The 25,185-nt window shown below is 42.8% G+C and overlaps 1 protein-coding gene across 2 annotated transcripts in view; it reads right to left on the bottom strand.

Annotated features, from left to right (window-relative positions):
- Positions 1-24,909, bottom strand: part of GUCA1C (guanylate cyclase activator 1C) — a 35,979-nt gene extending 11,070 nt beyond the window's left edge. The window contains exon 1 of one of the 2 annotated variants that reach the window (XM_037378484.1): positions 24,574-24,909. In XM_037378484.1, the coding sequence (XP_037234381.1) occupies positions 24,574-24,777 (204 nt within the window). In that variant the 5' untranslated portion in view covers positions 24,778-24,909. Of the gene's footprint in view, positions 1-18,634; positions 18,907-24,573 lie in introns of those variants that run through there. The other variant, XM_037378485.1, reaches the window with a different exon arrangement.
- Positions 24,910-25,185: the final 276 nt, after the last annotated feature.

Here is a 25,185-nt window from a genome sequence, read left to right as displayed (position 1 = left end):
ATTTCGTGTGTGGAGGCTTATTTTCCATGGCTGTATGGTGCTGGCCCTCCCTTCCTTGGCTGCACCACATTACTGGGATACCGTGGGCATCTGCAGGGTGGGTGGGTGAAGTCCTGCTCCCTTCCCTGCCCGAATGGGCAGAGCCAGCTGGGGCAAGCTCACTGGGTACCCTCTGCATGTGGTGTGAAACAGGGGCCAGAAATCCCCTAATACAGTTCTAAGGAGCAGGCTGGAGAGACCCCCCCCAAAAAAAAACCCCAAAAAGCTCAAAACTTTGTTTACATGCCCCAAAGTTTTCTGAACTTTCTACTTAACCTAGTAGACTTAATTAAATAAAATATATATTATTCTTTTTAGTCTCTTAACGGCCTCACCAGATGAACTAGATGCTGAAGGATGCATTGTGGTTGTGTGCCTGTGCCTGTTGATGCTGTGGTTTATATAATGTGTTTTGCTTTCACTGATGAGTGATTTTTTTTTAAGCTGCCCTGTACAGTTTGATTCACAAAACAAAAACAAAAGGCAGCTCCAAAACTGGAATTTGCTGATGGTAATGATGATGCTGGATGATGCTGGTGTCCTGAGGGCACTGCCAGCCCTGCCCACCCCTGCCCACAGCCCAGGTCTCATTTCAGTTGTTTGTTACTGGCTCTCCTGAGGAGAAAGCAAATTATTTTTTTTAGGAGAAGTTTCTGCTTCAGAGTGTCAGCCGATGCCCAGTTGCTGGCGGCTGCTGGCTGTTCAGTGGGGATGGGGATGTGTCCCCTGTGGGGGCAAACTGGGCAGGGAGGGACCGTGGCGTTACACAACAGCCACCAGTACCCCCAGCGGGGAGCTGTGGGAGGGCATTACCCTTCGGTGCCAAGAATAGTCTTGCTAATCTTCAGAAGCCTTAAAAAACTCTCGCAGCTTCAAACTGTTTGAATACAGCTTAAAAATAATTGACTTGTCAGCACAGCTGATCTTAAATAGCACGGTAATTCAGATGCGGCCAGAAGGATTTGAACTTGGCGTTTTGGCTGCCCAGCTCTTCCCTGGGAGTGATTTCCCAGTAGTGCTGGTGCCATGCTACTGGGACAGCCACCCAGCTCCCAGCACGGCCGTGCTGGTGGGGAGGGACAACCTCTGTCCCTGCAAAACCCTACGGATAGGGAGCTCATCGCCCTGGGGCACTGAAGGCTCCACCAAGAGTCTATAGACAATAAGCAGTGTCTTGTGTCCAAAATCTGCTCCTGAAAAAAACCTCTCAACTCAACCTGCCACCAGGAGAATAGCTCAGCAGGCTTTACCAGGATTAACAAGGGTGCAAATAGAGATGGTCGAGGTATTTCGAACCTAGGGCTTAGGACATTAAACCACCTTCCCTCCCCACCTGCTGTCTTCCAAAATACTACTACTTAAACCTCAGGAGGCAGGGAGGGGAAGCACAAGTCAAACAACAGATTACAACAGCTCAGAGTAACCGTGACATTTATAGCTAATCCGATGTGCTTCCCTCTTTCTCTCTAGATCCCCTTTCAAATATAGTGCTGCTTTCTCTGCCCTCAGTGGCCTAAAGGAGGATTCATTTCACTCCGTTTCATCTTCCCACATTCCCTTGCTTTCTTTTCTGCTTCTGAAGGCTCTCAGGTGTCCCTCAGAGGTTGCATACGCATTATTGAAATATGGAGCTACCAGGGTGACTCTGCTCCTTTGACATCCCTGCAGGCTATGGCCAGAGTCACCGCTTCCCTAAGGAAGCAGAGCCGGCATTTGCCGTGGCTGGGGGGGCCTCTTGGCCAGCAAAAGCGATTTGGTAAGAACGAGCAGGGAATTAGTAGCTGCAGATCGTTAAGTGGTTTTGTGAGAGTTGCACACCCACCGTTATATAAAGAGACCAGGCTGTACTGACCAGACCGTTAGACAAGGTTCTGCGTTGTCCACATGAGGAGGACCTGTGAGATTTGGGGATTTGGAAAATACCAGAACCTTTGCCTTAGAGGAGCTGGAAGTGCAGAGCCAGCTGTGTGTCCTGGCTCTCAGACTCATAGGCCACGCTGGTAAAACCTTAACCAAAATGTTAAGATGAAACCCAATTTTTATTTCTTTAAAATGGACAACTACCCCTCAACTCTCTGCCGTCACTTGTGATTTTCTTTCGGGATTACGGGGGAAGCAGGCGGGCGGGGGTGTCAGCAGGGCAGCGGCGGGGTCCGGTGCTCAGCCTGCAGCGGTGCCGGGGGCTGTGCCGAGGGGAAGCATGTGCGCAGGGACCCAGCCCTCTGCCACCATCGCCCGGATCGGGGGGCAGCTTTCCGCACCCCTCATTTTGAGCCTTTGCCTGTGCTTTTCAGAGCGTCTTTCCCAACTTAAAGCAGTAGGCAAGAGAGAGGAAACTAAAAATAAGCAGCCATGACCACATAACACATTTTCCGGCAAATTTCTTGCTGACAATTCAAGCATATTTTTCTTGTTTGAAAGCCCAAGAATGTAGCAGGACAAGCCTCCAGGAAAAGAAATTTGAAGACCTATATGTCTTCTAGTGGCAAAGATGCTCTATTTGGCAGATTGTCTCGGGTGCTCCTAGATAATATTTTTAGAAATTGATGTCTCAAGGGATCTATGCAAGAGGGCTCCTAAAAGTTAAACACATATAGCATCATTCTGTAAGCAACTCGGTATTATCAGATCAAGGACCTCAGGGAAGGGAAAAGTTAATACTCTCTACCTTCTTTACCTCGTAGGCATTTTTTATTTCTGTAAGAAATGGGACTTGGTAGATCATGTTTTGTCACCAGAAAGCGATTACCAATTTATTGTCACAACATGAGCTTGCGGCCAAGCTAGCTAAACCAGATCATTCAATTTCTGCTGTATTTTTTCTGCAATTATTATTTCCAAAGCGTGGTTCACCAACATCATTGTTAGCAACAAATGTGTGAATCACGATTGCATATTTCTGGATGTTTCAAAGCAACAATTACATGATAAAGGGAAAAAAGAAGAAAATACGAACCTGGAGTAGCTTCTAACTGCTGCACTTATAATTAATAAGGAAATACATAGAAAAAAAAGACATTTGAACTTTAAAAAACTAGTTAAAATTTCTTTAAGTAAGTGAGGCAGATTCTTGAACTGCTTCTCATTAAAATTACTTTCCCCTTTATCATAATATAACAAGTAGTATTTAAAAGTAATTATGATTAATTGTACAGAGTTAATCTTGGCTATTCACATAATGTGACGAAATTACAGCGTTAGCTGGTGATGGTGGTAATACGCTCCAAGTGCTTTTTAAGCTCAGTGAAAGCTGCAGAGTACATGCTAATTTGTTTACACCTAAATGAAAATTTCAAACAGCCCTACAGGTGTCGTTAGGAAAGTGTAGTTGCTTCAGTTTGATGTGCAATATCGGTCTCTGAGTAACTGCAGAGGAAACAAGCCTAAACCCTTTCTTTTGTTCTAAAAACAGCCAGGGAGTGTAGGAGCTCAGGCAGCACAACTCAAAGGGAGACTGTGCAGACAATGAAGATTGTTTTGAAATAAAATTAAACTTCATCATTTTTTCGTATTCCTCCCTTTCTGTACTGACACACGTTGAGTTTTGCTACATTTGCTTCTGCAGGACATTCAGTAAAAATGTATGTGCTACAAACTTAATCAGTGTTAAATTAAAAAAAAAACATGGAAAAAATGAAAAAAAACGTTAAGCCAAAGAATCACTTGATCAAACCTCTAAGTGCTTAACTTTTATCGTTGGGACTTTTCCCTGCTGGTTTCTCTGTATCCAATGCAGTGATTCATTTTCTTTAGGTCTCTTCTGCACCCTGGCACCGCAGCTTGCTGCAGGACCGGGCTGGGCTCTCCCAACCCCCGGCTTTGGGCTGCTGGGTCCCGGTGTGAAAGCGGGCTCCGGACAGCCCGCTGCCGAGGCACCTGCACCGTGCACAAATCCTGCCTTTGGGCCTGGCACGCTCTGCAGTGTGCTGGACCTGCTGCCCAAGCACGGCAGGTCTCCGTGACGCAGCAGCGAGTCTGGACAGGCGGTGACCGTGGGGGCGGCGGGGGCTCTGCAGTGAGGTGGGGGCAGCCCGCAGTGTGCACTGTCCCACCGCCCCACCGCATAGCTTCACCCGACCCCGCCGAGCATCCAGACTGCAACGCGAGGGAAATTCAGTGGGGTTACTGCTTAATAGCACTTGCCTACATGAATGTTTTGAAGTTTTGTTTATAAAGAGAAAATTTCTTGGGCATCCAGATTAACTTTTATGAAATGCAAAAAATACATCAGCCACTGACCTGTGCAATGCTGTGATAGAAATCTGAGACAGAACTCATTGTAACATCCCATTACAGATTCGGCCTTCCGCACTTGATGGTACTGTGCCACTGCTGGGGAATTATCTCTGGTGTAAAACTTCTAGATCATAACTCGTGCCATCAAATCCCATAGTCAAGGATTTGATGGTGCTGATGTTAAGCAAGTGATGATTTTACTGATAATGTTAATTTAGGCTTTTAGCTGGCAATGACACATTATTGCAGCATGTTAGTAATATTACAGCAGTAAGTCCTGTGCTGAACCACTGGAAAACAAAATTAAGATTGTGAAATTACACCAATAATTGTGGGAGGTCCTGACAAGTTAATAGATTCCCTTTTGGAATCAATCTATAAAATTGGATGTAAAAAAATTCTGGAAGCAGGTAAAAAGTAGAACAAAGACATTCTTTAAGAAAGTCTATAAATAAACAGAGTAGTATTTAATGGAACCAGGTAAAATATTAATAGAACATAGTTTCTATTCCATGGAATTTTTTATAAGGGTACAGTACCTTTCAAAATCACTTAAGCATGCTTAAGCATGATGTAACTACACTGCTTTGAACCCAGCAAGGCATTATTTAACCTCCTCTTTATTTACAGTAATCAGACTAGTTACTTTACATTTGAGATAGTTTTATGCAACATTACTCCAGATTAAGGAGAAACAAATGTTTAGGCTTTCTTGTTCTTGTTGCTTTTGTTGGATTGTGTCCAAAACTAATGGGAAGCAGATATGTACATGTACGTGTCAGCTCCAAAAAGCCCAAATATTTCAGGAAGTAAGAGCTGTAGGTCTGAGAGAATTCTTTCTGGCTAAGAGATATCTTGATTCTTCTTTTCTTCTAGCCCTTGTTTGGAAGCTGATTTATTTTTTGACACACAGGCTTTTATTGCTGACTCTACAATGTAATAGCTATGACTATCATGAAAAGAAAATCAGTTTTTCTGAGTTTACTGCCTTGGTTAAGCTGACTTGTTAGAGTAAGCTAAGAAAAGTGTACCTGCCCAGAGAGCCATTTCAGCCTGAAGACATCCCTAACATTGTGTGTACAGCTGAACTTGCATTTGCACAACTATTGGAATATTCAGGATACAAAAGAGGAAAATTGGTTAGGAGAGTTTGGGGAAATATTTCTGTAATTATCATCCTCTGTCACCCTGCTTTGGATAACTATTAACTATTGCACCCAATTCTGTTGCGTCAGCATTGGTAACGCCTGCAAACGTGTAAGGATGCACAGTCTAGGCAGCTCCTTGGGCAGCCTGGCAATTCCTACCACAGCAGCGATTCCTGCTCCTGAGGACACATTGGAACAAGGCAACCTGAGAAAGGAAGCCCAACTGAAGATCAAGTTTTCCAACAAAACGGAGTTAGCAAAGATACCTTGAGCCATTATAATTAATGCCACAAGATGTGAAACCCCTTAATATTTAGGTTCCAGGTAGTGTTTGAAGCGTTGCTGACTAGCAGTCATTTTATTTCATCTTTTAAGAGCCTCCACAAGAACATGGAAGGCAGCTATCACGCAGTGCTAGGTAATCGTTGCCTAGCTGGACCATGCTTGTCTTTGATAAAATAATGTCTCCAGTAGAATCTCTGGCAACTATTTGCCTCATATTGATGACAATAATAATCCTCTGTCTCTCACAGTTCTTAAGAAGGGGGAAAAACTGGAGGGAGGAAACAACTGAAAGACAAATGAAGAGTGAGTTCCATTAATCATCAAAATATTGCTGAAAAATAGCACATCTTTCTGTGAGCACCTGCATGCTTTTCTTGGAATATGAGGTGCAATCACTGCTTTCACAGAGAATTTCATGGCCAGATGATTTGCATTCCTTCTACTACAATACCTGAGAGGATAGACTTGGCTAATCCCATTCGTGTCCCTACAGCCAGAGAGGATAGCATCTATTTATAGCCAGGACACAGGTGATGAAGAGTCTGCCTGAAAATTGGAACTATAAAGACCCAGCAGGACAGTGGGGAAGGAGCTAGGATAAGGAAAAAAGGAAGAGTGGTCTGCCTCCTAACACTTGTCAGCACAGTGCAAAATGTGAGGAGTGAAGTGAAACTTATTCTTCAGGAGAAAAAAAAAATGTGGCTTGAGATATAGTTCACATTGCTACAAAGTCATTTCATCACACAACAAGGTTCTATTCAGTAACACATTTTTGCATTTATTTGCTGTTCTATGTTAAACAGCCTGTTTTAACTTCTTTAAATTTAAAAATGGATTCCTTTTAAAATCTTTTTATAGTTCTGAGCGGCGCAATGATGTCAGAGGATCCCCAGTTTATCACAGAACTACTTTAAATTTTAAATGAAAAAACACAAACTGGAAAGGTGAAGATTTACATTAGCTGGTAGCTCTTTATCTACAGACTTCTTCAAGTCTTTGCTGTGGAGTGTCCATTCTTCCGCATCTACCAAATTTATCTCTGCCTAAGAAATGTAGCAGAAAATGCTGTTCTGTGTTGAGGACTAGCCGGTGCTTTATGAAATGTTAACAGAAAATCCTTGAACTTGCATAATTTTCCTTCAATGCCACATACCTATTAATCTTCTTCATTCTTCACAGTATATCCTACCTTTTAAAATCCAATTTTCTTACAAAGCAACAGACCCTTATTCCTGGAGCTAGTTTCAATTAATGCCAAAATGAGCAATAAGAGAATGAGAACAGCAGCATCCCGCTTTTGGTGCATTGCTTCACGTGGTAAATGGCTCTGCAAATTTTGCCTTCACAGGCCATAAGAACACGATCAATCAATCAGTTCGTACAGTGTGAAATTTTTATTTTTAGTGGTGGCAAAACCTATCTGCAAGCCGGTGGAAGTGGATGATGATGGTCTGGGTTTCCAATATAAAGAAAGATTTTTTAGAATAAGTGTTAAATAGTAGCAGTGCCAACTGTGGAATGTTTCCTTAGTTCTGTTTAAGCGCAACTAACAATTCCAGTATATTATGGATACACCAGACATTATTTTTCTAGATATGCTCTCTCCTTTAACATCAGAGTAACCTAATTTTGAAGGATATAATCTCTCTGAAATAGGATACATATTATCACAAAAAACTTAAATATACATCAGTATACTTGGCAACTACTGAAGTATTTTAGTAAACATAACTGTTTCTAAAATTCATCAGTAGGCTGCACAAACTAGGACTGCATGACAGTTATGCATGGACTGAGATGCAGAAGGAATAAAAAAAGCAGGAGGAATTCAGCTTGCTTGTATGTGGTTGCAGCTTTTTCATTTTTGTATTGCAAACAGCTGAAGGGTGAAGAAGACCGAGATAATTTTTCCCTAAAATGACCTAATAAAGAGAAACTTTCAAGAAATGAACTCTGTTGCACTTGTATTTTAATAATCACAACATTCTTTTTTAAGATTTTCTTTGGAAAGCTGTGGCAAAAGATAAACCCACCACTTATTATACTGCCAGTGCCATTGTATAAATAATGCTTGTGATATTAATGTGTGAATCATGAGTAAAACGTTTGCCTAAACGCTACCTCCTGCACTCCTTGTGATAATCTCAAGGAAACTTAGCTCGGCAATTACAGTTCTGAACATTCAGCATCTTTATTTTTCACTGGAGCTAGGAGTGATGAGGAACAGCTTTCAAACTCCACTAGCAAATTGGTTGGTTGGTTTGTTTGTTTATTTAATTATTAGCAAACCATCCCACAGCAGTCAAGGAAGGGATGAAAAGTCTTGACATAGAATTCTCGTTTTTGAGAAACATGGAAGAATTAAAGATATCTGCATACTTGGCATAAGGTCATTTAATTATGAAATAGCTGGCGGTCTGGACAAGAGACACACCAGAGATGGTTAGCATGAGTGCTGGGCCCAGTGCTGGGCTCCCCAGTTCAAGGGAGACAGGGAACTGCTGGAGAAGGGTGGGCAGATGCTGTGAAGATGATGAGGAGATGGAGCATCTCCCTGATGGGGACAGGCTGAGGGAGCTGGGGCTGCTCAGCCTGGAGAGGAGAAGGCTGAGAGGGGACCTTTCCAGTGTCTACAGACACCTTAAGGGCGGGTGCCAAGAGGACGGGGCCGGGCTCCTTTCAGCGGTGCCCAGGGACAGGACACGGGGCGATGGGCACACACTGCAGCACAGGGGGTTCCTTCTGAATATGAGGAAGAACTTCTTTACCTTGAGGGTGATGGAGCCCCGGGACAGGCTGCCCAGGGAGGCTGTGGGGTCTCCTTCTCCGGAGACATTCAAACCCACCTGGGTGCGATCCCGTGCAACCTGCTCTGGGAGACCCTGCTCTAGCAGGGGTTGGACTGGGTGGTCTCCAGAGGTCCCTTGAACCTCAACCGGTCTGGGATTCTGTGATTTGGTATGTTCCTGAGAAGAAAGCTTTTAGGACATAGCCTGTGTCACTAATCCCCAGTAGAAGCGGGCAGTGACTGGGAACAGCGTTTACGCTTGGAGCAGGCGCAGACTGCTGAGCCGGAGGCGTGCATCCTGTGCAGTACGGTGCTCTGCTGCGCAGAGACATGCACAGGAGCTGAGTCCACGCAGCCATACAGCCACAGCAGCATCGCCTCTTTGGCACAGTAAGCTAGTGCAATGCTCCGAGCTTACATGATCTGCCTGCTGCCAAGACCAGAGGTAACCTCATTCGCTCCATGACACTGAATTATGCTGTGAAGTTGTGCCCCCTGCCCCCCTCATACATCTACTGACCATTTCCATGAGTGGGGGGCTGAACTATTCTATTATCTCCAACCTAAAGAAATCCAGGGAATTATAAGGTTTGGCTTGCAACTGAATTCCTGTTGGTATTTGTATGGATGACTTGAATGAAACAAGATTTGACTAGGCTTTCAGTCTATCACAAATTGTCAAAAAACCCTACCACACTGCCTTAATTCCCTTTTTACTGTTTCCAGTTTAGTGGCAAGTTGTTTTCTTTAACGTGGAAATACTAGGGAGAAGAAGATGTCTATAATCCTAAGTGGAAGGGTGTCTGTAACAGTCTTCAGCTGGAAGCAGCAAGGCAACAAGGAGATGAAATACAATTTCACAACTGTAATTACACCCTTGCCCCAAGACCCACTGGCATTTTACGAGATTAATATTCCACACTTTACCTCCTAGAGGTTTCAACCTGGGCATGCATGAAACAGAGGAGAAAGTCTACACACGTTTTAAGAGTGTTTTATCATCTTATTTGATGATAGAATACCTCCAAGCATGGATGACCCCAACTTAACTCAAGGAGCATTAGGCTGCTATAGTCAGAATTGCAGATTAATCTCAGGCCTAACACTTTAGCACAGCTTTCTGAGCAGATTCCTATTTGTGAGAAAACAGAAGTCTACATAAGAATAATATATTTTATGCTGAGAGTAGAAGATCTTTTTAAATGACTTAAGTTTTCCAGAATGAGTTTCTTCAGATTTAGATCAACTGTAAACCAGTCCCCCAACTACATGCTTTTCTGTATAAGCTTTAGCAATAGAAGTCATGACAATTTTAAGCTGTAAAAGCCCCAGTATTAAATCATAGTATTTTCTGGCCACAAAGAGTTAGACAAGTTAAAGAAACAGGTCATATTTCTATATAAGTCAGCTGGGGAAAGCATGGGAGAATGTTCACATTTGCTAGCTGTCTAGCTAAACAGCACTTCTATATAAAGGGTACTATTGAGAGAAAGGAAATAATTTCTGTCAGGACATTTTGTATACTTCACCACTCACTGGGATAATGGCCCCATTATTAGAAAACAACAACCAGACAAGAATACAACAGCAAAGGAAATAAAATGTTGATCTACAAACCTGAGAAGATGCTATAGTACTGAAGGAAACTGAACGCAAGGAACAACTCAAATGGCCAAATTATTCCTGTGTTATGCATGCAAGCGCTTGCATCCATTAAATTCTGTGGCGTGGAGATGAAATCACATGTTTAATGCTGCACAGTGCTTAGATGTTCTACATAATGTCATGGAAGGATAATGACCCCTTATTTGTACAGTGGCAGCTGCCATTTCAGAGCCCACAGTTTGATACTCCCAGCCAGCCAGCCACTGACCGCTCCTCACACAGCTGTACTTAACTAAAAGTGCTTTCTGTGACCAAAGCCTACATTACTGCCAAAAACCCCAGTGAGAAAAAAAGCTCTAGAAAGGGTATAAGACAAAAAGTGAGCGTGTGGAATAAGGAAATCCTATTGTTTTGCCTCATCAATACCATACAACCTTCCTTTCTCCTGCCCTGAGGGGCTGGTCTGTTGCCACTGTATGCCCACCGCAACCACATAAAAAGCGCCATAGCCCTGTACTTTAAAAGTGTTTGATTGATGCTTGTTATTTCTAAAAGTATATCTTAAAAATAGTGGTCGTTAGTCTTGGTAATAAAGAAAAAACCCCATAATTAAACTTAGGAAAACAGAGTGCTGCTAACAACGTTAAGGAAAGAAACAGAGGCTGCATGGTGACAGAAATGCAATCGTTATACTGAATAGAGATTAAAATACAACAAATCTTTAAAACTCTGTGAGAAGTTGTCGTGGGCTCAGGATACAAATCTTACATGTTAAATTGTACCTTTCCGTTTCTGTTCTGAATATACATCTCTGCTGGTCTCAAATATGCCGGATTTAGTTCCGTTTGCCTGACATCCTTCCCCAGCAAGCTGATCCTCTCAATACCTGACATCCTTTGGAAGTGCTCAGAGCTGGTGAGCAGCATGGCTTTCTGACCTTTGCTGCCATCTAGCTTGATTGCTAGCTGCTGCGTTGGTTAATACCCATTCCTCTACTTTGTTTTTCTGAGTTGTTTTTGCCTCATTTTTCTTTCAGCTTGGAAGCTAATCTACAGGTTGGGATGTCCTTGCTGTAGTCACAGCTCAACTCCACATTCCATAGAGAGCTGAAATTTTCAGCAAACCTAGGTATGAAACAAATGGGAGAAAAGGATATCTATAAGGACTGGAAGAGCTGCTATGCTAAGACCCTCCAAGAGGCATTCAAGGATCACAATCTCTGTCAATGGCCATGCATCTGGAGAAGTCCTTAGCTGTGAAGTCTGGCAGATGCGTAGGTTTTCTCTACTTGAGTGGCCCAGCCCCATTTGGCAGGTGGTGGGGTGCTGGTGCTGGATGCACGTGGCCTTCTGTTGTGGAGGGACTGCTGTTCCAAGCTGCCCAGTTTGCTGTAACCAAGCAGGGCACCCCTCGTTGGTCTGCCCTCTGGGGCCTCGGGTATTATAAAATAGACGGGGGAGAAGACAGGAGGGAGAAAGGCTTCCTCTTGTATTGACTATAGAGCCATACCCTGCTGTCCCCCCAAGGATGTGTTCCGGAAAGGTGTGATGGTTCGCAATACTATGGGCGATGAAGCCTTTTTTCTGCAAGACTGGATTCCTGGTCATTACCCTGTTTTACCATCCTTTAGCCTTGATTGATCTTTGTTCACCTGAGGAAGATGAGGATGTAGACAATGATAAGGTGAAGTTCAGAAAGATGCAGCAAGGAGGTTCCTGTTGAAAGTGGGAGTTCAGTCACACAGATGAAGCAGCTGAGATCTTTCAGGATGGTGATCCTGAAAGCCATGCTGAAAGGAAAGCATGTTCTCCAGCTGACCATCCTGGTGCAGCTCCTCCTGCCTCTCTGTCCTCCACACTATACATACTGTCCCTCTGTGTTTACAACACATGCTTTAAGTCCCCCCCAGCATCTGCACACTGCTTCTTAAGGGAAAAGTTGCTTTGCTATCTGGCAGCTTGACCACTTCATACGTGACAGCGGTGACAGCCTGCAGAGCAGGGTGACGCAAGTCTGAAACACCAGATAGAGAAGCAACGGTTAGTAGAGGGTTCCCATTTTCTTTTAAGTGTGTTTAGCCACCGCCACAGCAACGGAAGGTGAGCAAATGCTCCTTCTGAAACCTGCTTTTGTTCCACTCTCCTCACTTTCGCGTTAATCCGAAGGCTGACGGTCTCACAGATCTGAAGGTTGCACAGTTCTGTGCTGACAAGCAGTGCCCTGGGACACTCCAGCGTTGCTGTGAGTGGAGGGCTCAGGGTGGCCCGCTCCAGGACCTTACAGCACGAGGCAGTGCCCAAGGCAGACCTGGAAAACAGCCCGCACTTGCCTGCCAGCTGTTAGATCCCCTGATGCCTATTGCCCATTACCTCCACAACCACATGGTCTAAGGTCTTCTACACCTCCTGAAAGGTGCTATGCACAAGTACCAGATGGCCATGGCTTTGGCTTGGTCTGTACACCTAAGGAAAATATATATTGTCTGTCTGGGAGCCAGCTACATTATGCAGAGCTGATTGCCATCACAAGCAGTTCTTGCAGCAGCAGGGAGGGTAAATTAGAAATACAGGCTGGAGAAGCTGCTTGACCTTTTCATTGGGTAGTCTGTTTGGTCTTGTAACTCGGGCACTGTGTGTGCACTCCTCACCTGGGTTACCTTTTCCCCTCTGCTGCAGGTTCAATACAGTACTTTGTGCAAATCTGTTTCTCTCTGCTGCATTTCATCATTGGTTAAGTGCAGACCATATTTTCCCCTCTTCTAGCATTTTGGTAAAAAGTACTAACGTTGTATTTGAGCACACCAATATTTTCATATGCATATATACAAGTACAGGATAAGCAAAGGATGAAAGAATAACCACTGAACTGCAAATGACATCTCATTTTCAGAATTGTTTCTTGAGGTTTTCAAGTGCCGCTGGAAAGTACTAACAAGAGCGCTACTCAAAGCCCTCAAAGCCCAGTCCCACTTCTTCACCCCTCGTGCACCGTAACAACAACCCTGTTCACAGAAGCAGGCAAAGAAGAGGCTGCAACTCGCAAAGAAAACAATAGTATGAGATAAAACAAATAAAGGAAAGAAGGTTTACCTGGTTCAGATCAGAGATATCAAACACTCATTTAATGTGCATAAACATTGTTAACAAGGGCTGTGGATCCAGCCCTCGCAGACCCAGGAGTTTCTTGCAATTCATGCAGAAAGCTCCCCAGATGGGCTTTCTCTTATAAATTTGCTGTAATAACAGGGCATCTCCGGGGCAGGGCCATCACCTGGCAATGATTCTTTGGCGTGCATGTTATTATGCAGAAAACCTCTCTTTTTTCTATTCACATTTATATCTCTCAGGTTCAGATTCTTGCTCATGACCAGAACTCAGACAAATACTGCACTTTAAATCTTTCATCTCTTCCACTTGGACAATGACAGCTCTCGCATCTCTTCACATGACCTTCTGCAAACACTGTTCACAGGATCCCACTTAGGCGTAGGGAGCTTGGGAATTGCTCACATCTACTGATCCCTTTGCTCTCCCTCCCATTTTCTCCCCCTGAAAACCCACACACTTCCTCTATGCAAGCTACTTGCTTCCAGACAGCAAGTTTTTGGGAAATGTACCCATGGTGACGGAGTCACATGAGAGACACTGCTGCAGTGACTTCAAGATGAGGCCTTAGAAGTCAGATTTTAGTCAGATTTTGTACATTCTGGTAAAAAACTTACAAAAGAATGTTAAATTAAACTTGGAATGATTTTAAATTATTCCCTGTTTTCAGGATCCCATTAGTTTAATAGCAATAAGCAAGATACCTGTAAACGACAGCAAAAATGCCTGGGGAATAAGTGATCTGATTTATAGTTGAGTCTCATAGCATCCCTCACCCCTAGTAGGGGACTGGAACAATATATAATAGCTGATATTACACCTGACAGAAAAAGCAAGGCAGGTTTCGTGGGGCAAAAAAAGGCTAATATTTACCGTTGCATAGTTTGACATGCTTAATAAATTCACAAAGCGTGTGCTAAGGCAGTAGAAATTCTATAGAGATCGCCTGTTCCAGAAGCTGATGGCAATGGAGAAATTCTAATTTTATAAATAAGAATAGAAAAATGCATAACAATGTGGAGCTGAAGGAATTAATCTAGCAAAGCCATTTCAAAGAGCACTGACACAATGGGCATAGAGCCTAGTTTATCTATAGGAATCCCAGTGATGCAATTCCAAGTTGTAGCAAACTGATGCTAAAAGATGAAGATAAAATTACAGCATCTATTGAGATCTACATTAAGCAAGAAGTTTTCTGGAGCCTGTACAATATTCTGGGGATTAAGAAAAAGCTACAAACGGGCAACAGTGGGACTGTGTATTTGCTCTGGACATGACAGTCCCGTAACAATGACGATTACTGGTTCAAGGACAAACTGTTGCTAAAATGCAAGAACATAGGGCACATAGAGAATGCACACTGCAGGTAAAGCAAAACTGTCTCCATAGGGAAACAGGAGAAAAAAACCCCAGATTAATTAGTCCTGCTGTGAAAATGGTATAAAATCTCATCAGTTTTAGAAGAGATGATGTAATTTAGATTTCTTTACAAGTGAAAAAAGGGAGTCTTTTGACAGAGTTAAAAAATAGAGATTGCTCCTTTTAAAAAAAAAAAAACCCGAACAAAAAAACCCCCAAACAAACCAAAACAAAAACAAACCGACTTCACAGCAGGGTGATCGGGAATTACCTTGATATGAAAAATGACAGAAAAGTAAAATAATAAACATGACATCCCCTTTCCCGTGGGCATTGTGAAAGCAGCAGTAACGTGGCTGTAGGCAGCGGATACTAAATCCCTGTGTTGTGAAACAAGGAGGTCACAGGCATCTTTCCACTCTGATAGATTCAGCTGAATGCTTAAGACAAGAAAAAGACAACTGCTGGTGCCTGAAGTGGCAAATGCCAACTTGTAAATGTATTTGCATAAAAAGTGCATCTGCAGATTTTTATCTAAATTGGTGTCATCTTTGCTAGCTAACTTTTTTGCCTTTTCCTCTTGATTTTTGAATCCACTCTGGCTCACTCCAGCCCCACTCCCTTTTTCCTTCCTTGGTAATTTCTACCTGCTGTTTGCTCTGAAAAATGCCATTTTTGCCTCCTGGGTTACTCAGCTCATGCTTCTGGACATTGCCCCATTGTTCTCTTCTTCCATCCCCTTTCTTCCCTGTGTTCCACTGCTGCCAGATGCCGGATCCTGCCAGTGCTGAGCTGTGGGGCAGGACCAGAGAAAGCACCACTGGGGCATTCCCACATCCTTTCCAGCCCAGGCAGAGCTGGGTGACGTATTTGCAGAGGGACTACCGAGGCTGCCCAAATGAGAGAGTCATCTGGACAAATTACGCAATTGTAGAAAGAGGAGCTTAACCTCTAGGCAGAGCTGCAACAGCCTATCCTGGTCAGAAAATTTACCTCATGAGGTCCTTATTTTTTTTGTATTTTTTTTTCAAGGTCCCAAGCGTCACCATCTTCTCCCTACGGCCCACCCTACATTTTTCTAAATATTTGAAGCGTGTTCATCTGCTCAGTGCTGCTTTCCTATGCATGTCACAAGGAGGAGGACCAAACTAGCCTTTCCTTCTCCTGTATCTTTATCAGAATATACCCTGCTTTTAAGGATTGTTTCCCTCTCCTTCATTAACCAGAAGGCTTTTGCCCCGATAAGGCAAGTTTCTAGTAGGAACGACCTCTAATCTTTGCCTGAGAGGAGAGGATTTACCAAATTCTTGCTAAATCAGTCATGGGGATGAGGAAAAGAGAGGTTATCGCTACTTTCCATGGCATTTTAACCATGCATAGACAGCAAAATGTGTGGGAATATGCACACGATTGCTTAATTATTCTGTCATTGAAAACACTGATCAAGCACTGGCACAACTTTGTTAGTTCACTGTCACATTCCTTGCATGCCTGCTGCTGTATTTCTGCAAACAATGAACTCCTTGGGTTTGCGTGTGGATTTAAAACCAAAACAGAAGGGCAGTGACCATTTCAAAATCCATCTATAGAGGCCCATTATGTCTTGTTCATTCCTTTTTGTACTACTGCTTCATTATTCCTGACATGGAGATTATGAGTGTAGCAGAGTGATACGTGCCCTGGCGACAAGATAAGCAATTGCGCTTATCGCAGTTGTGCACAGTCTAGCCTAGGCTTTTTGTTTTTTTTTTTTTTTTAATTTTTTTTTTTTTTGGTCATTAAACCAACCATTTACAGACGCGATTTTGTGGGTGTTGTTAGCCACACATGCTACAGCGCACCGGTATCTGTGAATAACCAGCAGACCGTGCATAATGAAATAAGCCTTATCCTTCCCACAGAGCCATTTGTAGCGCGGTTGTTTTCATTTTAACGACTGTGGGAAGCGCTCTGAGATACTTTATGGTTTCTGTTTTGGGTTAAATACTTAACACAATGAGGCCCCGCTCTGGAAGGTGTTATTTTCATCAAGGTCTCTATTGCCAAAGAGATGTAGCCCCTGTCAGGAGAAGAAGTCAGGAATCCTTCCTTTTTGTAGCTATTGCACAACTCACTGATTCTCCTGCACTCGGGGCTGGCAAGCGCTGGGGCTGCTCCTTGCTTTGTGGGCATCGGGGAAGTGCAGTGGGGCTAACAACAGCTGTGTAAGGATGGAGAGGCAGCGTAAGGACTGTTAAAGTGTTATTTTTAAGTGGTCTTATTAGAAACGAAGTGAAGGAGTCCTCTCACCCAGGGAAAATCTGAGTGGCCACTGAAATAACCCTGGCTCCAACGGGGAGAAATAAAAAGGAAAGAAATCCCTAAAGTTTTGCATGCTGGTAGTCTGGGGAGGAAGGGGGTTTAGATTTATTGAAAATAATTTAAGTTAATAAATTGTTACAAAAGTCCCCAGAGGTTTTGTGTTAAGGATAGCATCTCTGAATGAACCCCCACGCCAATGACATTTTGATGCCACAAGCTGTTTTCATGAAGGATTTCAGCTTAAACAAATTGGATTTTTCCAGTTAATAATGTTACATATAGATCCTTAAACAACTCTAAATCCTAGCTTCCTCTTTTTATCTGCCTACGCAGCGCAGCTATTTGGAAGAACTTTGGATATGAAAGCATCCTTCCCTTCCCCTCCCCGCCACCCCAGCAGTAAAATCCACTGAGTAAAGCATTTTGGAGAGGGGAAAGCCAAGCCAATAGAGAGAGGCAGCAGTAAACATTTAATTAAAAGGAGAGGCTGTCTTCTCTAATTAGGTACCGCTATTTTGGTTGGAGATGTTCTCCTTCTTGGCGCCTGAAGTCTTTCCCAAAGCCAGCAGACACTGAGCAATGTGCATCTCCTAGGGCTCTGGCGGGCCAGGCAGGGGTGTGTTGCAGTTGCTGAATTGCACGGCAATATTTACACCTGGTGATCCCTGTCCAGGTGCTTCTCTGGGCCAGCAGAGAGGCAGCCCCTGCGGAGGGCCACCGCGAGGGGCTGGATCTGGCAGGGACCATGGCCAGCCTCTTCTCCCTCTTCCTGCAGCTGAGCAAGTGACCGCGCTTATTCCCGCATGTTGGTTTTGTCCAAGTATCGGCCCCATTTCGGATGGAGAAGGAATCTCTCGCTAAGATGTTAGCTGCCTTTTCAACGCTTGTCCCTGCGCAGCTTGCATTTCAGTTCCGCCAGGGTTTCAATTAGTGCACCAAGAAGGGATGAAACGCTATTTCCTCCTTCCACTCTTTGAACATTTTTTTTCCAACCCTTTATACTTGTGCTGAAATTTGGGTGGATTTTTTTTTACTTTTCATTTTTATATTTCACTTACTTCTTCCCTCTTCTGGAAAGCTGATATCTAATTTACCTTATTCCTGGCTCTTCCTGGGTTTTGACTGTACTTTTTCTGCTGCATTTCTTGATTCTTTCCATTTGTCTTTTGGAAGCAACAGTCTTCAGATTTCTGATCTCTACAATAAATCAAGTCTACCTTCCTTTTACTGCTCAGCTTTAAAAGTTGCTTTCTTTAAGAGGTGGGTAGGGAAGTGAAACAGCTATATTACTCTTTTACAAACTTTCCAAACAAGAATAAAAATTGTATTAATAAAATAAAGAAAAAAAATAGATTCATTGTAACTATAAAAAAAATGCAGCTCAATAGATTTGAACAGACTTTGCTTTGGAAATGGTGGGGAAACTAATTTCTAAAAAAGAGAGCGAGGATAAAAATATTCACACAATCTTCCAGTAGTGAAAGGCAGGAATATAAGGGGTTTAAGGCTCTTATCCAGGCCCACCTACAAAGAATCAAACGTGTTTAGTAGGTTTTGAAGAGCCCTTCTCTTAAACAACCTAAATGACATTGTAAGTGACTCAGTAAATCTGTTTTTCTCAGTTTAGGTAAAGCTGCTGGAAATTAATGAGGGGAAAAAAACAGTTCCCAGTTACCTACTGCTTCTTATGTGATATCACTAGGCCAAAGTCCTCTACTGTCCATGCTAACAGATACATTTCAGGATGAAAATAGAAGAAAATTTCTTACCTGATTCTTATCAAAGGTGTGAAACACCCGCTCAATATACGTGTTTGCCTGAGGGTTCATACCGTGTAAACCCAGTATCGTCTTAAACTCGTAGAGACTAAGTTGCCCGGAGGGACAGTGGTCCATAAATTTCCTGTACCACTGGCTGTTTTCTGTTGCAGCAAAATCATCAGCTGATTCCCCTGCTCCCATCGCACCGTCCACCCTTGCTCTCTGGTGCTCCCGCGTTCCCTGGCTCACCTCCAGCAAGAAGTGAACCACAAACTGGGAGCTATGAAACTGTTGTAAACCTCTTAAAGATCCATGTGGATCTGGATTAGGTGAAAATAGAAACTCCATGGGATGGTGCTCGTGACCTATTTGAACGCAAGCAGGCTTGTCAATAGGTGGTGGATCCTTCCCCCTGGCCAGGGCAACCTTGTTGTGTTCCCAGGGCTCAACATGCCTCTGCCATGGCTCACTTGAAAACAAAACGTGGCATTTGTGCTCGTTTTGGGCAAGATCCTTGGTCAGGTTCGCAGCCCTGGGACTCTTCCTAAACTTACAGTGCCTCGCACTAAAAATGCACTGGCTAAGGTGACTTTGTGTGCGTCCCAAACTATGAAATGGTGTTGCTGTGCTTTGTTTGGAGGGCTTTGCATTCAGCACCTTGGGAAACGAGGAGAATCGTAAATCCTGCGAGATACTAATGACGCATATGGTGACGCTGGTGTGCATTCTTCCAGCTGAAGGAAGATACATAAACAGACCAGACAGCATCATAACGTTAGCATTGAAAAAAAATGTTCTGATAAATGATTCCTCTCACAGGAAACATCAGGTTATTTAAATACAAAACCTGGTGAAATTCACACAGCAGAACTTGAAGAAAGCATATAAATCAGAAAATCAGGAAGGGGACTTTTTAACTGAAGGCAGACTCTTTGTGACTCTCCAATTAAAAGTGCAGACTCTGAATTTGACTTAACATCCCATCTAAACCAAGCATGTGATAAATACTTTTTGTCTAATCTTAAGGTAAAAAGAACTAGGAACATGTCCTTATGTATATAATTCTGAAACAGTAAGAGCGTGGGGAGGCACTAAGCAGTAATCATATTGCATTATTTGCATAATCCACTTAACACACGTGCTGTTCACACAGTCTTAGTGATGGGTTTTCAGATAATACAGTGGGAGAAATTTGAATATTTAAAGCCCGGCACTTTCAGTATCACAGAAACTGGAAGCTGGCAGAGGCACCTTCAGCAATTTCAGGTTGAGGGAGACACTCGCAGCACACCAAAGTGTGGTGTTTGCTTGGAATCTCACTTCCTAAATGCCAAATATGTGCTGCAAGAGATTAAATCCCAAATTCTTTTCCTCATCCAGTCATGTCAAAGACCTGGCAGTGATTTTAACCATCATGACAGTAGGCAAAATCTTACCCTCTAACAGAAGAAAAATAACATATAGACCTCAGGGAAAAAAAACAACAAACAACCCTCCCCCCCCAACTAACTTTGCAATTTTCAACTTTGAAATATAATTGCACTGCAGAGGGCAGGACAGTCTGAACGATAATGATTTCTTGCATGTCTAAATGTTATGGCACTTCAGAACCTTGTATCATGTGTAGTTTCTTTCGAAACCAGTAAAAAGCATCTGCTTATTCTGTTAAGAAAGAGTTAAATAGTTTCTGCTGACCAAACCAGTTATTCCACTGAAGTGTAAGGGAGGGTGGTGTAGTGGGTTTCATCTGACTTGTGAAGAGCTGACTCATCTTGAAATAAGATCCTTTGGCTCTGCTAAGCATGGAAAGGAGTCCCGAGCTGGATTTCTGTATGGAGAGCAGAACCCAGAAGACGAATGCATTTTGACTGTACTACGTCATGTACAAGTCATGCTCTTGTTAGAGAAGTGCTGATACAGTCAGAATGATCAAGAACCGCATGAGGATACGTTACTGAGGAAGCCGATGCCAAGCCCTAAAGCCCCCCAAAGCATTACTCTTGGCCAGCTGCTACGCCAACAGCTCCTTCTTCTTCTCCTGTAAGTAAGCTGGCTCCCTGAGCCAGCCTGAGGGCCCATAGAATGGCCTCACTGGAAACATAAGTTGCAACAGATAAATATGTGCATCCTATTAAAGTAAGCAGGCGTGGTGTGAATCCCAGAGGGGAAGCTTCTGAAGTCCTGCCCTGTGGCTTGAGAGGTCCCGGTCCGGTTTGCCGCAGGCTTTTCAGTGAGGCTCTCACGACAAGACTTCGAGGCAAGAGAAAAATAAAACTGAGCTACAGCTTACCTAGATGCTCTGTGTCGTGCCTGAATCTTGTAGTTATACTGTTTTATACTCTTGTCATTTCATTAAAAATTATGCTGTTGCTATTTCATCAAAAATAGATATCCCCCCCCCCCCCCCCCCCCCCCCCCCCCCCTTATTAAAAAAAGTAAAACATTCAGGTAAAACATCCTGGTTCACTTGATCCATTTCTCTAAGCATTTAAGCCTTTCCAGACACTGCATGATACAAATAGATTGGACTATGAAAAAAACTTGCCAGCCTTTTATCCGGTAGTAGTTGCCATATTCTTCATATTCTTTCCAGCTGAAGAAGGGTACAGACTGTACAGCCCCACATATACGACTACCCTAAATGTGCCATTCCAGTTCTGCCTCATACATAACTGTCCCTGGGCCTATTGCTGCAACAGCTCAATTAAGAAAACATACAATAAAATCTGCGCCTCAGATTACAGTAGCTGATGAAGGGTTGTTACAACATCTTGCAGAACTGGAAATGAGTATCAGATCTTTAGCAGGAGCTCATTATTAAATAATGAAGTTATAAGCCTAGCATAAGCAGTTTTATAGCGGATTTTATGAAGCCCTGAAGGCCAAATCGCTGCTTAATTTCATTAAAATGGGGGGAAGGCTTCCAAACGGATGAAACATTGAAACATCTTTTCCTTTCTAACATGGAACATTAATTAAACAAGCTCTTCTGGGAACAGCAAAACAGAAAGCCTAAATTTGTACAGGCTTTGTCTTTTGTCCCCTGAATCTCTGGCCCCTGGTACCCCAGCTCCAGCCAGCATCCTCACGGGGCAGGAGGGAACCCATGCCTGGGTGTTCTGCCAGCTGCCAGCTGCTGCCCTGACAAGGAATAAAAAGCTGAATTCTGCATGAGCGGGGCTGCCACTCGGCGTGTGTCCCTGTGACCCAGCTGCCAATTTCTGTGAAAACTTTAGGAACCAATGAGATGAAATGCCTGCTTTTTGAAATTTCGTTGAAATATGACGATTGATTAAAAAGTCACGTGGAAACAGGAGAAGGGGGGCAGAGACTGATGGATAGGATCAAGTAACAGTCAAACTCTGATGTGGGAATAACCTGACAGGTTTAAGGAGTATGTCTTAATATTCATCAGATAACTTGAGCAAGCTTCTCCCTGGCTGCTAAGCTATTTGTACCGGGAGGGGGCTCCTGCAATTAGTAACTTGTAAAAAACCAAAAGACACCCTCTGAAAACGAAAAAAAAAAAAAAAAAAAAGAAAACCAACAAAAAAAAACACCCCAACTAAACAACTCCCCACCTTTCTGGTTTGGAGCTTTTCCCATGTTTAGACAGGTTCCAGGTTCACCAAGGGCTTGTCTTCATACAGAGTGACTAGCTACATGTGCAAATTATTTTTCCCTCACAGAAAAGTACTTTATATAATCTAGCTATAGGAAAGTATTCTTCGCAGCTGTAACACGTTGGATTGCAATAGTTTAAGTATATAAAAAGCAAAGGGCAGCATCTATGTGCACATTCTCAATACTATAAGCAATATAAACAAGCGAAGAAAATGTGGGTTTGATTACAGACAGTATTACAAAGACTACAAATAGGAGAGAAAGCTGAATGGGGTAAGGTGGTAAAGAACAACTGCACCCTGAAAGTTTGTATCTAATTTATTTTGTACCCTCTGCCTGTACTGGATGCACCATTTACCGAGTGCAAGAGATATTTTCAAATATATAGTCCAAGCTCAGCAGCAGTGGTGAGTACTCCTCAGCATTTCTGTTGGCACAAAGTGATCTGAAGGGGACTTTCTTCTTCCCTCTCCACACCCTCAGCTATGTCATGACATTCAGTTTCCCCACACCCATGGTCAGTCCTGCACTGCTATGCTAGTGTCTTGGCAGAAGCCTGATTTTCTGGATGTATTTATTTCATGTTCCCCTTTTTTTTGAAAAGTAACTAAAAGCAGCTGCAGGCTCAACTTCCTGCAATGTCCTCAAGTCACTACCTGCTTTGAAAGTATTTGTCTAAAATAAATTTTGGAAATATTTCCAAATATTTTTCAAGAGCACTGAAATGTCAAGGGCTTTTTGCAGTACACGTTGAAGCTGACCTGAAAAGGCTCTTAAATGAGCTCAGACACTGTCCATGCCTGTTACCCAACAAAATTAGCACCAGTAGGGCTTCACCGGGGAACATAGTGCATCAATTTATTAATTGAAAAGAACACGGTAAGTTGACAATTTCTGCCAGCCATGTGCCATATTTATGGACTAGAGGTTTGCTCATCATCTGTAATTATCACATCTATTGAATTAGCTGATGCTACTTGGTCTAATTCCAGTATATTTAACCATCTAATTGATTGGGGGGGTGTGTGTGTGTGTGGAGAAAAGAGCATGCGATGAGCCTGGGTTTATAGGAAATCTTAACTGACAATTAGGTAAGAAAGAATTACATGATACCAAAAGCACAAGCAGAAGCAGGTGTGGGGCTGGAAATACACATAGCAAGAAAAAGGTGTAACAAAGATACCAACTCTGGGAATTCTTAGTCTACTGGGCACCATACAGGAGATTAAAAATTGGATGTAAAACCACAAAAGGTACCTTTTACTCTCAGCATTTTTCGAAACAAATATAATTCATTTCATAATAAAGAACAGAAAGGCCATTTCTGGAAATTGAAACTGTCTGGAGTAGTTCTGGCTACAATTTGGACCAGTTTTAACCCGCCACAGAAGTAATTCATGTAATGTAATAAGACATTTGTCATTACATCCCTGAATTCATTGAGATCAATGGTGTGAGTAGAGAACACTAATGGTGGTTTTTGTTTTCTTTTTTAAAATAAGTTTTTATACCATGATGAGCCCATCTGTTCTATTAGCTGGAAGCAGCCTTTGCTTGTGTAGTATTGACAGTTCAGCCTAAACCTTATTTCAGTCAAGGACAAACACTTTTGTAGGAATTACAAATGACTCTCTGCTTCTTTTGTAACATTTGATAGAAAGTGTTATTTTGTCCTAAGGGGAAAATAACAAGGCACAGTCTTCTTGGATGGGTCTCATGGCTAGAAGGAACCTGTACAAACACCCAGTTGGAGGAACATAAGACAGCAACGCAACTAGCAGCTGCTGGATGCCTTTGGGATGACCTAGGATGTTAGACATTAAAATTGGGATGATGGATCAAAACCGGACAGATGCATCTTTGGAAAGGGGAGATTGACTGATACCAAACTAAACCACAGAAGGTGCTTGGAATGGATCCAACAACAGAAGGAATCATGTTGTGTCTTAAAGCATTAGTATCTATGAATCCAGCCGAACACTTACTGCTTTAAAAATAGTTTTCCAAGCACACTTATATAAATAAAACTTCCAAATATTCACACACAGTGTAAATAATAATAAAAATCTGGGTTTCAAAGACAAGAAACCATTCAACATGTATTAGAATGATTGTATGCAGTCTTCAAAATGGCAAATGTACCGGGAACAGAGCATTCGGAATTGTTTGCCTGCCACTCATTTTTATTTGCCCATAGTTTTCTGTTGAATCACCTGTGAATAACTTCCATCACCTCTGAACATTCAGCACTGCCAGCCCTCTGAGACATGGCGCTGAAGGAATACAGCTGTAAGAAAACCGGGAAGGTAAGGATGAATTCTTACCTTATTCATGTCAAACGTGTGAAATACTTGTTCAACGTAGTTGTTAGCTTCTGGAGTAAGTCCATGTAGATCCAGGACATGTTTAAATTCATGCAGACAGAGTTGTCCAGATGGGCACTCCTTCATAAATTTTGTGTACCAGTGGTGAATTTCCATAGCATTTATGTCATCTGCTGAGCCGGCAGCACCCATAGCATCAAACATACCAAGTAACCTTTCTCAGTATTTATTCATACAAATTCTTCCTGCCCAAGAATGAACATTCAAACACCAACTCTGCCTTTGAGAGCCACTTTAAACCTCTTACAGATTGCTACCGATATAGACTAAGTAAATATAGCACCCTAGCAAGATTACTGGTGCCCAGTTTTAGTGCGCCGTGGTTTTATCAGCTGATTACCATCTTTATGCACAATCATGTCTGCAAAGCCTTAGTAGGGGCACAAGGACCGATTATGCCGATTCTCGTCTGGTGTCGGCGTCTGCAGTGCTAAAGCTGTGCAAACCGGATGAATATTGAATAAGCAACACACCGGGACTTTGAGAGTAGTTTCTAAGCATTTATTTTAATAATTCACAAGGTTTTAACTAAACCTTCAGTCCCATTTTAAT

The sequence above is a fragment of the Falco rusticolus genome, chromosome 2 (assembly GCF_015220075.1).
Source record: "Falco rusticolus isolate bFalRus1 chromosome 2, bFalRus1.pri, whole genome shotgun sequence".
Classification (NCBI taxonomy): domain Eukaryota; kingdom Metazoa; phylum Chordata; class Aves; order Falconiformes; family Falconidae; genus Falco; species Falco rusticolus.
This window is presented reverse-complemented; position numbering and strand designations above follow the sequence as displayed.